This window comes from Caretta caretta, chromosome 12 (assembly GCF_965140235.1).
Source record: "Caretta caretta isolate rCarCar2 chromosome 12, rCarCar1.hap1, whole genome shotgun sequence".
In the NCBI taxonomy this organism is placed as follows: Eukaryota; Metazoa; Chordata; order Testudines; family Cheloniidae; genus Caretta; species Caretta caretta.
In genome coordinates this window covers 18,321,577-18,336,754 of record NC_134217.1, presented here as the reverse complement: position 1 = coordinate 18,336,754, position 15,178 = coordinate 18,321,577, and the positions used below count along the sequence as shown (strand labels likewise).

The 15,178-nt window shown below is 40.6% G+C and overlaps 1 protein-coding gene across 3 annotated transcripts in view; it reads right to left on the bottom strand.

Annotated features, from left to right (window-relative positions):
- Positions 1-3,744: 3,744 nt before the first annotated feature.
- The window catches only part of SIAH1 (siah E3 ubiquitin protein ligase 1), a 32,983-nt gene continuing 21,549 nt past the window's right edge, over positions 3,745-15,178 (bottom strand). For 2 of the 3 annotated variants that reach the window (XM_048817052.2, XM_048817051.2), the window contains exon 2: positions 3,745-5,665. In XM_048817052.2, coding sequence (XP_048673009.1) covers positions 4,815-5,663 — 849 coding nt within the window. In that variant the 5' untranslated portion in view covers positions 5,664-5,665 and the 3' untranslated portion in view covers positions 3,745-4,814. Of the gene's footprint in view, positions 5,666-9,328; positions 10,110-15,178 lie in introns of those variants that run through there. The other variant, XM_048817050.2, reaches the window with a different exon arrangement.

The window sequence follows — 15,178 nt, the reverse complement described above, 5'->3', positions numbered from 1 at the left end:
GGCTATTAGTAGTGTGGTGTATGGTCTAGTGCCATTTTGAGAACCTTCTACTTTGACTACACACATAGACTAAGAGAACCAGGCTTGCAAAGCTGCAGTTGCTGATCCTTCCCTCAAAACAAATATTTTTCCTAAGTAGATGGCCCATCACAGTATGAAGCAATTAAATTTTATTCAGAATAGCTTTGAAAAGTTAAATTCATTATACTAAACAGAACTATATTATGAATTCATCTGGATAACACTTTGAATTACAGTAGTTTCCATTATAGGAATGTTATGGGCAACTCTGTATAACAGACATATCACTGTGCATAGTGCAAACAATAACTTATCTTAAATAACCAAATGCATGCAAGGAATGTCTGAACAGAGAAACATTGAATGTTAACCCTCCCATTTGACTTCCCAAAGCCTATGCACCTGCAATTTGTTTTTTTTAATGGCAGTAACACACACACACAAACAGGTATTTGGATTGAGGATAAATTGTTTGACAGTTTACTATTTAAGTATATTAAAAAATATAGAGAAGAATCTTCATTATTTTAAATAAAGATAATTGAGCACACTTTTTCCACTAGAATAAAGTAAACTTTTCTAATGTAAATAGTCACTGCTAATATGACATTTCCAGGCATTTTAAATACCACTAAATTTTAGATCTGGTGGTAGCTAGTACAACCGATATTTAATATAGATCATTAATGTCGTACTGTATAAGAGTAAAAAAAAAAGTTTAGTCTATACTTTCTTTGATGAGCATGTTTTAACCATTCAATCTGATGAATGACATTAAATGTTGGGGGGGAGGGGGAGATAAAGTCTGAAAGTAACTAACTACACTATAGCATACATTGTGTTTACAGTTAATGTAAAATCTTTTAAAATTGCCCATTGGTATGAGCAACTGTTTATGGGGAGTACTGCAAGCTGACCTTTCAAGTCTATCTTAAACTAGACTCAATTCTGAACAGTCCCAAACCATAAACCAAGTTAGTATTAAGCCTCTAAGATTCTCATGTCCTGTTTACCTATTAAAAGTACAAGCAGCAGCATCTATTTTATGAAAGTGCTACACTTATGCTGACATACTCTTCTAAAGACACTCTATCTTTAGTTCAAGGAAGTTAAATCATTATGCCAGAAAAATACAGATGAACATCTCTTAACAGTTTCCCATCATGTTATGCTTTTTGGTGCACAGTGGTGTATCCTATTATTCTTATATATTTTAAGAACCTTGGCCTTATTTTCAAACTATTGTGTTAGCATTTCTGAAGTTGTTCTGTTAACTAAACCCAAAACACAATTGTATGTATGACATTGAAATTTGTCTTTTAAATGTTAGAGTCCTAGATTCCCTCCCAACACAAAACCGCACCCTTCCCTGAAATTCAGAGGTGAATTTAAGAATCACACCGCAGATGCCCACCCTATTTTTTTGTAATCCTTCCTCCTACCCTCCCAGCTTAAATGTATGAATTTTGCAAGCTGAAGCATATGCATAAAATGAGCATGTGTACCCTTCACCCCTACTCAGCATATAGTGCCACAGAGGAGAGGGTGTTCTCTTCCGCCACCCATGTGGGACATACATAGGCTGCACAATGAGAGCTCTATTAAGAGGCAAGCTGGGGTGACTCTGAATGGAATGGGACACTGCTGGATTCACCATCTAAGCCGCAGGCTGCATGTTGTGCTCTAACCTCCCTGGACTACGCCAACAAGGTCTACCTGGGACAGTTGGAGCACAACATTCAGTCAGTAGCTTGAGCAGTGAATCCAGCTTCCCAAACCCCACTAATCACCACTGCAGAGTCCACAGGGGAGAGAACTATGGCCAAGAGCAAGGACCAGGACCATCACTGGCCAAGGTAACTCAGAGCTGTAGAAAGCAAAGAAGGGCAAATTTCCTATTATCATTGCCCCCAGGGTAGGGGTTGCAATGCTTCTTGGCCAAATCAGGAGAAGGAAAGAGAGGATCCAGCTCCTGTAGCATGCATTACAAGCATTCAAGATGCTACCGTACACCCCACCCCATGTGTATTTGGCTTTGCACCTTTGGTCCAAGCAAATGCTCTAATTCCTGCTTTTTTTTTTTTTAAAATAATTATCCCTAAAAGTCTCAAAGCAAGGTTGACATTTCTGTAATTAGAGTATCCCATGTATAAAGACCAATGAATATGTGTAAAGTGGGTGTAATTTGCAGCAAACAACTAAGCAGGAGTGTAAAATGTAGCTGCCTTTTTACTTTCAACTACTGGCTAGGTGGTATGTGGAAGCATTCACTGCTGCTGCCTATCCTGGACTACTGTGACCAAATTGGTAAAATGGGGTAGCTGGTTGTTGAATGTTGTGTTTGACAACTTAAAAAATAAACTAGGAAGTTTAATACCTTGTTTCCTTAAGAGCAAGAAAAGTAATTGCAAATAAAAATCAAAGTCACAACCACCTAAAGTAACCTACATTAAAAATAAATGACATTTTATTACACAGATCAGGAATACTTAAAAATCATAGTTCTGACTCACCAATTAAAGAGACTTCCACTAACTTAAAACAACAAAAGCTTTTATGGATTCCATTACAAGATCTGAGAAGGTATTAGAATCAACCGAACATACAATGATCTCCTCAGTTCCAGCCATATCATCACATGGAACTTTTAATATCTAAGGAAGTTACCATTTCTTAAAATACAGAAAACATCCTAACTCACTCATTTTAGGCAAGCCTCAAATCTATGTATTTTAATAGGAGTTAATCTACTACTCAAACTAAAGTCTGGATGTAAAATTAGTCCACACTATTTATCAACAGCCTCTGAAAGAATTAGAATTGAAATGCAAGTTTCAATAATGAGAAACCACACATTTAAATAAAAAGTCTTAATTTCAAACCTACCAGCCACTAGCCTGTAACTGCTGTAGCCAAACATCTCATGGTATAGCAAAACAGAATTGGGGTAAATGTAGGTAAGATTAAATAGGCTGCATTTAGAAAACTGACACAGCAAGTATTCCACTAGAGATCAAAGAAGAAATGAGATGCCAGTATATTTCTTAAGTTTTTAATCCTCTTGAACAGTGCACCATCACAATTTGAAGCTTACTTCTTTAATTATATAAAATGAACTATTTCTGCACTGGCTTGTCTATAAACGTCTATACTGGTTCACATTCCTTATCTGTATGACTACTTGCCCCATCAGGCTAAAATGTGTAATCACTGCACCAAAAATAATTCAATGAGTTGCCTTAACATAGATCAATTTCTGACAAAGTTAGACAATATATAGTAAATAAATTGTATTTTAATGTTATACAAAAAGTAGCTAATATTCATCCTACTTCTCCCAACAGCATATGTTCACAATTACCAAGTTTGGCAAAGAGATACCTTTAACGTAGTTTGAGATTTAATAGTTTTCTTTTATATTATTTCTTTTTTACATTAACCATCTTAGTGCTGTATATGGACATACATTCAAGGTGAATTTCTCAAACTTGCTTGCAACCTGCAAAAGGCCCCAATATACCACTTATGACTTTAAATGCAAGAGAATTGCATGGACCTTTGGATGTACACTGTTCATCGTATCACTAACATGGTGGGATGACATACAAGATTAGTATGACTAAGGAAAATAAAGTTGGTTCTCTCTAGTTCAGGTATCCTTTTGTCTGACGGATTGTTACAAGTAAAGTTAAGTTAGAATATTAAATTAGTCAAACTTCGTGCTAAAGCAAAAAACAAGAGTTTTTATTTAGTTTGCCAGGTATTTGTTTAATGACAAAATTATAAAAGACCAAAAACATTGTATTCTGAGACTGCCTTTTTTTTTTTAAATGGTCTGTTTTTATAGTTACAATTACTGCATAAGACAATGCCTTCTTGTACTGCAAAACCAAAATACACGCATGAGTTTGTGTCTGAAGTTTCTAAATTTAAGAAGTGTGCCTGAATTTTCAGTGTATTTAATTAGGATGTTACCCAATAACTCCTCACTTTTGTTTGAAGGTATAACGAAATACATCATCATCTAGGCCTGTTTTTAAAGGAGCTGTTTTTCTGATAATTCTTCCAATGTAACTGCTCCTTTAGAATTCAATACATTCACAAAATAGCTGAATTAAGAACAGTATCGCCAATGAATGGACTACTGGGAAGAGACTAATTTACCAAATGTACAGAAGTATAAGTTTTACCATAAGCAATTATGCATATCAAAAGATGACACCTGCAATTAATTTTTAAAAGGTACAAAATGGAGGAAAACCTGAATTACAGAAAAGAAAGTCATTTATTTAATGAAAAACTAGAAGTTAATAAAAATTAGCAAATACACAAAAATATACACAAACAGCAGCAATACTATGTAGTGACTTAAGGGGGAAAAGCAGCGGCAAGAGACCGGACTGCTCAACATGGCTTGTCAGTCAAAGGAAAAAAAAACAAACAAACAAAAAACACAACAGTATCCTTTTCAACAGTACAATCAATCTACAAACAAGTTTTTAGAACTATTTTACAACGTTTCCTGTAGAATCAATTCTTAATACAAAAGATGCCCATTTTGGGTGTATATATATTTTCAGTGGTTTACTGTTGACTTATTTTAAATATATTAGTGTTACTACATGCAACTGCTTCCTGTAATTTAACAGCCTTTCCTTTTATTTACCTTCATATACATCTAGCCTCCCTCTACCAAATAGTTTGTGTCTGGCAGTCAAAGATGGTTACCCTAGTTTCTGCGAAATTAAATGCAACTGTTTTAAACACTGGCCTGAAAATGTTTGCTTGCCATTTCAACACATTGAAATAGTTACATTGATGCCTAAATTGCCATTTTCTGCAAAGAGCTGTGCAATGCTGGTGTCAAAGACTAGACAGTCACTATTCATAATGGCTGTTGCAATTCCCTCATGAATAGATCGAGGAGTTGCTTCCCAAGTCAATCGCCGCCTATGACCATTAAGCTCAAGTCGATAAGCAAAATTTTCTGCTTGCTTGCGTGTTCCTATCAGCTGTACAATAGCAAAGAACTGCTGGTGACCATCATATTTTTCCTGTTTCTCCAAGACTAACATGAAATGAAAGCCAAAACAAGATTGCATCATAACCCAGTCAACAGCACCAGGAAGATTAATGTCTGTAGCAAGGAAAACTATATCTTCTCCCTGTAGTGTTGTTATTGACTTATGCTGATGCATCAAATGTGGCATAACAGCATCCAGCGAACCTTGCCATTTACATGAAGCACCAGGACATGGACATGAATAAGGCCTAAACTCACACAGCTCTTCATGGTCTGCTTTTTCTGTGTGTGGCAAAGTTATCTCACATCCAGAAGAGGCGTATTTACATGGGAACAGTACAGAATTGGCAACTTTTTCCATAGCCAAGTTACGAATGGAACCCAGTGGGCCTCGGCAAGTTGGACAGCATGTAAGCTTGGGGCGACAGTTGCTACAAACAAGATGGCCACTCTGACACTGAAGAATAGGTGGCAGCACATAGTCAAAACACACAGGACACTCAAAAAGACTTGCCAAGTCATTGTTGGAAGCTGTAGTGCCAGTCAGAGCAGGCACCCTCTGTGATGGTGTACACTTTGAAGTACCTGTAGGTAGTGCTGTAGCAGTCTGACGGCTCATTTCTGTAATGAAGGAAAAACAGAGTTAGTATACAAGAGAATGTGTCAGTACACCTGTTTCTCCGTAACTGAGTTTTTTCCCTGTAATTGTTGATTTTAATTTTTATTTGAGGAAAAAAAATTAGACATACCATTTAATACATTGTATATTTCACAAACAATTTCCACAGGGAGCAAAAACAAATGTGATACGCATTAAATGTGAAGAGTGTGGCTCTAGTGCATGTGAGCAAAGCTGGAAAGGACGTAAAATACTTGCATGCTGGCCAACTTTACAAAGTTGAGATCAAGGAACACAGAAATTCTGTTAAATTTTCTAATTTAAGATTGAGAATGGATGTCTGTTTGCTTGAAGAGAGAAAAAAGGAAGTAAAAGCACTCCTGAACAATAGGTATTTGGTGTGTATATTGGATATATAGAACAAGTGACTAGATCACACCCTAGATCACACGAAAATAAAGGGTTCTAACCATAAGCATTCTTCTATAATAACCATCCTACTAATGACAGTAAAGCTATATTTTCAAAGTCCTCAGATTTAGCCAATATGAACTATGTGAAAAGCAACGTCTCAAAGAAAACCTTGCTCTTCAAACTTTCTGCCATTTACTCTGCTTACTGGACATGTGTAGAAAAATCCTGATGTTGAGGTGAGTATGCAGGTAGAAGTGAGGCACTGGCTGGAAAATGAGCCAAAGGCCAGACCATTTAGCTCTTTAGATTTTGTTTTTTCCTCCTCCCCTTGATGCTAAAGGTGAAAGGAGACCCTACTTTCTCAGAGAAAACAATATTCTTTTCAAAAAAGGGTCTTAACCCCCTTCATCTTTTTTTTTCTCCTTTCCCCTCCCTTTCCCTGCTGTTTAGAATTTTCTGGTCTTTAGGGCAGGTTGTTTCAGTAGGCTGAGGTGGAATGTCATTGAGAAGGTGAAGAGGTTCTTTTGCTGTATTTGCCAAACTAAGCATTATTAGTAAGAAAAAATATCCAACAAACTAAAGTCCATTTTACTACCACTTTTTCAGTTCAGAAAATACAACCCTAGTGGATAGGCATTTGGGAAGACAAACTATTTTAATTTTTCTTGGGAAAAAACTATATTCAGCAGATTCAATAAAAGATACACTTCCCTACATATACAGAAGAGACTGTTTAGCTAGGAAAGCAAGAACTCCTTTAATCTGTGAGACAGATTTACTATTTTAATGTTTACCAAACCAGAAAAAAAAATGTTTAATTCATTTGACTCTGACATTTAAATTTTTTCTTTGGGGTTACCACACACATTTTAGTTGTAAGTTTTTCTTCAGTTTTTTTAGCTATTCAGTTGTTTCTAGCAGTTCTCTTCAGAGACCTGAAACACCTTTGTGAGGATGACAAAACAACGCATATCGAAGAATCAACAGATGCAACTCTAAATTATAAAATACATGCATACCTATGGAAGTAGCCAATAGTGTTTGTGAAAAAACTAGCCTTGCGCTAGTGCCTCCAGAAGGGAAGGAGAAAAGAATCCTAAAACTGCCATCTAACCATTGGGCCTGACTCCACACTAAACTTTCAACTACTTGAAGTGCCTCCCCTTCCAGTGTACCTATTTAGAGCCCAAAGACTTTACTATGCCAGATTAGGCTGCTAATGTGTTGAAGTATAGGACTGTCTGCAATCCATGATTGGTTCCCCAGTGACAGTAGATAGGCTGAGCCAAACTAGATTCTACCATTATGGTCTTAAATTGATTCCTGTGGCTACCTGACAGCAATACTTGCATGTCTGGACTGCTGCTTTCTTGTTACGAGGCACTCCTATTTGAAGCAGAGGCAAGGGGGGGAAGGAACTGCAGGGAGAGAGAAGATCTCTGTCACAATCCAGTCTAGTCCTGCAAGACCTTCTCTCTCTAAACAGACACTAGTCGTAAGGGATCCAACTGCCAAATCCTATGGGATGCTAAGCTCCAAGGGTTTGGGTAATGCCTAATCACTATTCCTGGCTTTGGGACACCCAAGAACACTCCTCAGATGCAGACCCCATGTCTGACACTTTTCTTGAATGCAGCCACCCAGACCCTGAAACGAGAGCCCTAGCCCTCCTGATCTCCCCCTCTCTTCTCAGTTGCATATTACATCCATTCCATCTAGAGTCCATCAGGCTGGGTGCACTCTGGTGTGTCTAGTTATACCCTTCAGGGACCAACACACAATGTTTGGAAAGGAACTTCTTAATACACACACACACACTCACTCACTTTTTAAAAAACAGAAGAGTTATAGATCTACAGAAAAACCAGCAAAGGTCTATCCTCCTCACTAGTCCTAAGAATCTTTTGAGTCATGGTCTGTCCAAGTTCAGGCTTGGTGGAGATGTCCTTGTCTTAAGACCAGGGCCTCTTGCTGCTGCTGTTGGTTGTCCCCATGTCCACACAACCCCTTCTCATAAACCCAGTCTTGGTCATGAGCCCCAGTGTAGGGCCCCATGCAGAGTTCATGTACGGAACACCACTGTTTCTTAGGGGTGGGCAGGGGATAAAAGCAAGTCCATAAATCATTAGGAGCAGTCTAGATTATGCTTCCTTTGTTAGATCTCCAAACAGGCTAGCATGTATGAGGTCAAACTGGTTCTCAGCACAGGACACAAAGTTGATACATAACGGGGGCTCCATCCCACCCTGCAGGTTACAATTAGAGTTCATCAAATCAAATGGCATTGATAAGTTTTCACAGGCAGATTCCCCATCACACACTCTCCACCCATGGTTTTAATCACCATCTCAGAACAAGACGACATCCATCAGAACAAATATGGCCTTTCAAATAGCTAACTGCCCTTCATAGAGCCAGCTAGAGTAACAGGCTGATTAGGGATTGGTCCATGTACACAGACTATTGCCCCATGTCCCAGCTGGAGGAGCCAAAACCCATCCAAAGCCCCTTCTGTTGTCCACCTCATCACCATGGAAAAAGCAGGAAACAGTAGTAATACAAAATAATGGAGAAAGGAGAAGTTCAAGTTTTGGTCATACCTACATTTTATGCTAACCTGCTACATTTTTCCACCAAAAGCAAGCAAACAGACAGATAACTGGAAAACAGTCAAAAGTTATGTAGAGAAAGTTGAAAAAATTGTTTAAAAGCTTCTTTTGCAGTTACAGAAACTGTAATACAACTGCCAGGATAGCAAACTGGTGTCAGGTGAAAATATATGCAACACCTGCTATTTTGGGTGCTATCCCATACCTAAGATCCCACACCAGTCCTTTCTCACTGTGGGGGTGGGAAGCTGGTCTCTAAGCAACACTGAGAAACTAAGGTACTTAGCAAGTCACCACCAAAAATATTATTGCATGTGGTTTAACATAAAAATGTATCTTAAAATATTTTACCAGGTTTAAATAATAGCAGAAAGAAATTGAAGTACATAAAAAGGGGAGGGGGGGAATATACTTCTAAGATCTTTAAATTCTGCATCAAGAAAAAATGTTCCATCATTGAACCAACAGTTGAACCAGTGTATCAACCTGCTGGAAAAACAAACCTAAGTTATTCCCAAAACTGCAGAGCAGGGAAATTATTTTGTTTTCAATGCCTGAATCTACTGGAGACTCTCAAATCCCAGATAGCAGGCTTAACATGGTGCACCTCGTAAGTTGTAACACAGAAGGTTTAAAAAATACCTTTTCTCTTGCTGGTTTTACTTCCTGGCAAACATGATGTAAACAGGACTCCCCCCTTCCACGAATACAGAAAGCTCAAGGCAGATTTCCCCGTCATGAGGAGTGAAACAGCTCATTACGTTTCCCCATAGAAACAAAAAACTCATAACAGAGGCCCCTCCTGGTAACATGAGGCTTGAGGACAGACAGACCTGGAACGATACCAGAGGGGGGCTACTTTCATGCGAGAGAATCACGCAAACGGAGCACTAAAACCTCCAGCGCAGTAGGCAGAAATCTAGCCAACTCCCCCACGTGAAGTTTCTTTAATAATCCACAGGGGGTTCTGAGGGAGAAGGAAACAGCTCTGTCCGATCTGTTCCAGTTAGGACCTGTCACACACAAAAGACTCTTCAGAAAGTCTCCCTAAAATGGTTTCCCAAACTCTTCCGGCTGCTGCCTAGCAAAGGAAGCTCTGCTTCAGACGCCTTCCTTTCCCTCGGCTGCAGAGCTACGGAGCGCCCATGAGAAGGATCTGGCTACGGACACGCTGCCACCAGCTCTGCGTAGCTCCAGCCAGGCCGAGGAGAGGGGGCTGCAAAGCCAGAGTAACAGGCAGAAGGGTGAACTCCTGAGTCCTGTGCGTTGTCTCCTGTGGAAAAGCCATTTGCTGCCAAAAGGTTGGTAGTCTCTCTGCTCTGTTCGAGCTCCTCCTAGCACCAGCCCGGGCGCACGGAAAAAGGAGGCGGCGGAGAAAGCAGACTGCAGCTCCTGCGTGCTGCCTTCCCTCCCCCCCAGCCCAGGCAGCCACCCAGGCATATCAACCTCATGTGATCAACCAAGCTCGCTGTGCAGTCAGCAAAACACAAACATTCAGAAACGCCGGGAAAGAATGGGTGGGTCCCCTACCTATAATGCGCTGGAAACTCCGGTCGTAGCTAATTTTAGAAGCTACGTCAACTGCCCAATATAAAATAAATTGCTGAATTTTAAGCGAGTAAGCTGTTTCCAACAGCTGACAACTTCATTTCTTGTTTTTCCTGTATGTGAATATTACTACTGAGAGTAGCTAACAAGATTATACAGAACTACAGTCTCAATTTTGCATGCCTATGTGTAACAATTACATTCTAATCTATAAATCCACTTTTAAAAATTGACTAAAAATTTAAAGCATGTAAAACAAGACACCAGTGAGACATGCTAGTAAATCTTGTGCCACACAAGCCAGTAAACATTAGTTTTACTGTTTTGCTTCTGACACTTGGGTGGTAATGATTTGTTCTGTTAAAACTTCCTACATAAAGGCTAAAAGAACAGGAGTACTTGAGGCACCTTAGAGACTAATAAATTTATTTGAGCATAAGCTTTCCTGAGCTACAGCTCACTTCGTCGGATGCATGCAGTGGAAAATACAGTGGGGAGATTTATATACACAGAGAACATGAAACAATGGGTGTTACCATACACACTGTAAGGAGAGTGATCAGGTAAGGTGAGCTATTACCAGCAAGGGGGGGGGGGGGCGCCGCGGAGAGACACCTTTTGTAGTGATAATCAAGGTGGGCCATTTCCAGCAGTTAACAAGAACCTGCGAGGAACAGTCGGCAGGCAGGGGATAAACATGGGGAAATAGTTTTACTTTGTGTAATGACCCATTCACTCCCAGTCTTTATTCAAGCCTAAATTAATTGTATCCAGTTTGCAAATTAGTTCCAATTCAGCAGTCTCTCATTGGAGTCTGTGATGTGATTAGGCCCGATAATGGTGTCCCCTGAATAGATATGTGGACACAGTTGGCAATGGACTTTGTTGCAAGGATAGGTTCCTGCGTTAGTGATTTTGTTGTGTGGTGTGTGGTTGCCGGTGAGTATTTGCTTCAGGTTGGGGGGGGGGCTGTCTGTAAGCAAGGAATAGCCTGTCTCCCAAGATCTGAGAGAGTGATGGGTCGTCCTTCAGGATAGGTTGTAGATCTTTGATGATGCATTGGAGAGGTTACGATACAACTGCATTTGCTCCAACCCCTCAGACAGAGACAAACACAAGATCTCTATCAAGCGTTCTTACAACTACAATACCCACCTGCTGAAGTGAAGAAACAGACTGATAGAGCCAGACGCCCAGAAGTTACCTACTACAGGACAGGCCCAACAAAGACAACAACAGAACGCCACTAGCCATCACCTTCAGCCCCCAACAAAAACTTCTCCAACGCATCAAGGATCTACAACCTATCCTGAAGGACGACCCACCACTCTCAGATCTTGGGAGACAGGACAGTCCTTGCTTACAGACAGCCCCCCAACCTGAAGCAAAAATTCACCAGCCACCACACAACAAAATCACTAACCCAGGAACCTATCCTTGCAACAAAGCCCGTTGCCAACTGTCTCCACATATCTATTCAGGGGACACCATCATAGGGCCTAATCACATCAGCCACACTATCAGAGGCTCGTTCACCTGCACATCTACCAATGTGATATAGATATTAAGGTCAGAAGGGACCACTATGATCATCTAGTCCGACCTGCACAACGCAGGCCACAGAATCTCACCCACTCACTCCTGCGATAAACCTCTCACCTATGTCTGAGCTACCGAAGTCCTCAAATTGTGGTTTAAAGACTTGAAGGAGCAGAGAATCCTCCAGCAAGTAACCCATGCCCCATGCTACAGAGGAAGGCGAAAAACCTCCAGGGCCTCTTCCAATCTGCCCTCGAGGAAAATTCCTTCCCAACCCCAAATATGGCTATCAGCTGAACCCTGAGCATATGGGCAAGATTCACCAGCCAGATACCCAGGAAAGAATCCTCTGTAGTAACTCAGATCCCACCCCATCTAACATCCCATCACAGGCCATTGGGCCTATTTACCATGAATATTTAAAGATCAATTAATTGCCAAAATCATGTTATCCCATCATACCATCTCCTCCATAAACTTATCGAGTTTAATCTTAAAGCCAGACAGGTCTTTTACCCCTACTGCTTCCCTTGGAAGGCTATTCCAAAACTTCACTCCTCTGATGCTTAGAAACCTTCATCTAATTTCAAGTCTAAACTTCCAGATGACCAGTTTATATCCATTTGTTCTTGTGTCCACATTGGTACTGAGCTTAAATAATTCCTCTCCCTCTCCGGTATTTATCCCTCTGATATATTTATAGAGAGCAATCATATCTCCCCATGACCTTCTTTTAGTTAGGCTAAACAAGCCAAGCTCCTTGAGTCGCCTTTCATAAGACAGGTTTTCAATTCCTCGGATCATCCTAATAGCCCTTCTCTGTACCTGTTCCAGTTTGAATTCATCCTTCTTAAACATGGGAGACCAGAACTGCACAAAGTATTCCAAGTGAGGTCTCACCAGTGCCTTATATAATGGTACTAAAACCTCCTTATCTCTACTGGAAATACCTTGCCTGATGCATCCCAAGACCACATTAGCTTTTTTCACAGCCATATCACATTGGCGGCTCATAGTCATCCTGTGATCAACCAATACTCCAAGGTCCTTCTCCTCCTCCGTTACTTCTAATTGATGCGTCCCCAGCTTATAACTAAATTTCTTGTTATTAATCCCTATGCATGACCGTACACTTCTCACTATTAAATTTCATCCTATTACTATTACTCCAGTTTACAAGGTCATCCAGATCTTCTTGTATGATATCCCGGTCACTCTCTAAATTGGCAATACCTTCCAACTTTGTATCATCCGCAAACTTTATTAGCACACTCCCACTTTTTGTGCCGAGGTCAGTAATAAAAAGATTAAATAAGATTGGTCCCAAAACCGATCATGTGCCAATAATGCCCCTCTGTCATGTACATTGGCCAAACTGGACAGTCTCTACATAAAAGAATAAATGGACACAAATCAGATGTCAAGAATTATAACATTCAAAAACCAGTCAGAGAACACTTCAATCTCTTTAGTCACTCGATTACAGACCTAAAAGTCACAATATTACAACAAAAAAATCCTCAAAAATAGACTCCAATGAGAGACTGCTAAATTGGAATTAATTTGCAAACTGGACACCATTAAATTAGGCTTGAATAAAGACTGGGAGTGGATGCGTCATTACACAAAGTAAAACTATTTCCCCATGTTTATTCTCCTTCCCCCCTCCCCCCCACTGTTCCTCACACGTTCTTGTCAACTGCTGGAAATGGCCCACCTTGATTATCACTACAAAAGGTGTCTCCCCCCCCCACCTCTCCTGCTGGTAATAGCTCACCTTACCTGATGACTCTTGTTACAGTGTGTATGGTAACACCCACTGTTTCATGTTCTCTGTGTATATAAATCTCCCCACTGTATTTTCCACTGCATGCATCCGATGAAGTGAGCTGTAGCTCATGAAAACTTATGTTCAAATAAATTTATTAGTCTCTAAAGTGCCACAAGTACTCCTTTTCTTTTTGCGGATACAGTCTAACATGGCTGCTACTCTGAAACCTGTACATAAAGGCTGTTCCAGAGGGCAGATGAGCACAAGCAAGAGTACAGAAAACAGGTCTGAGGTAAGATGGAAGACTCCATGAGTTAAGAAATAGAACAGTTTTTAAGCTTGATCTTGATACAAGTGGAAAAATCAAGATGATGTAGCTGAATATTGCACATACTGGACTCTGGAAAGCTGGGACTTCGGGGTTACAAGAAAGGGAAGTGAAATAGCAATGGTGAGGGCATAAAGGCACATTTTAACACATACATATAGATTAGAAGATGAATACAGTAATAGTCTGTAAACCTAAAGACTGCCAGGAGCAAATAGAGGTTGCCTGCAAAAGGAAAAATATATTGAATATGAGCTTCTATAATGTATAAAAGGTGGCCAGGAAAGTTCTGTCTTAAAAAGTGTTTTCCCACTACATTAAAAATTCAGGGCTTGTCCACCCTGTTTTTTCCGGAAGACTATGGACAGCTGTATGAGCATTTTAACACTACAGCAACTATCACAGTTCAGGACAACTGTACCTGTATTTCCTCTAAGTCATTCAAAAAGGGCACCCAATCTCAGTCTTCCAGTTGTTGCCTCTTTTGGGTAGACACCCATGATGGGTCTCACTCCCTTCAGGCCAAGGTATGTCCAGGCTGAACAGTTCCCCTCCTTCACTGTGTATTTTCCAGCAAAGACAGTCTGCCTAAACAGATGTGCTTACTTTCTCTTCAGATACTGATAAAAGTGATTGTCAACAGTTATAAGTTACCACACAACACTTCCTATGCAAACCCACCTTATTTTTAAAGGTAAGCAGCATTGCAGGGGGGGGAAAGAATCTACATGCATGCTCATAAAGCTTAGGACTAACCCTAACATGGATTCTGGCAGGCCTAGTCCTTAAGCCTACCCCCCAAGCATTGGGACCTTCCAGGGACCAGGGGTCCTGTCCATTTGCTGGAATAGGAAGAAAGCACTGAGCCAGTATTAAAACCAAGCTACTTATCCAAAAACCCTCTCTTTCTTTGTTGGACCCTGGAGAATCCAGTCTGACCTAGTATATTACTCCTACGCGAATCTTGCACAATTGCGCAAGCACAGAATTCATGTGCCCAACAGATTTTTTTTCTCTCCACAGAATATAGATTCTGCTGGAGAGGAGGTGCAGTTACACCTTTCGCCCACCAGGGGCTGCTGTGGCACCAGAAGAGAGGGCAGCCAGTCAGCAGAGAGGGAGGGGGAAGAGCCTGCCTTCCTCACAGGGGAGGAGGCATGGGATGGACAAAGCAGGCACATGGGGCTGCTGGGGACTGTCAGAGGCTGGGGTTCAGAAGGGCTCATGGGGAGGCAAACTGGGGCACAGGCTCATGAGCTGGTGGGGTGACAGCATTGAGCCAGGGGCTGCATAGGAGGAGGGCTGC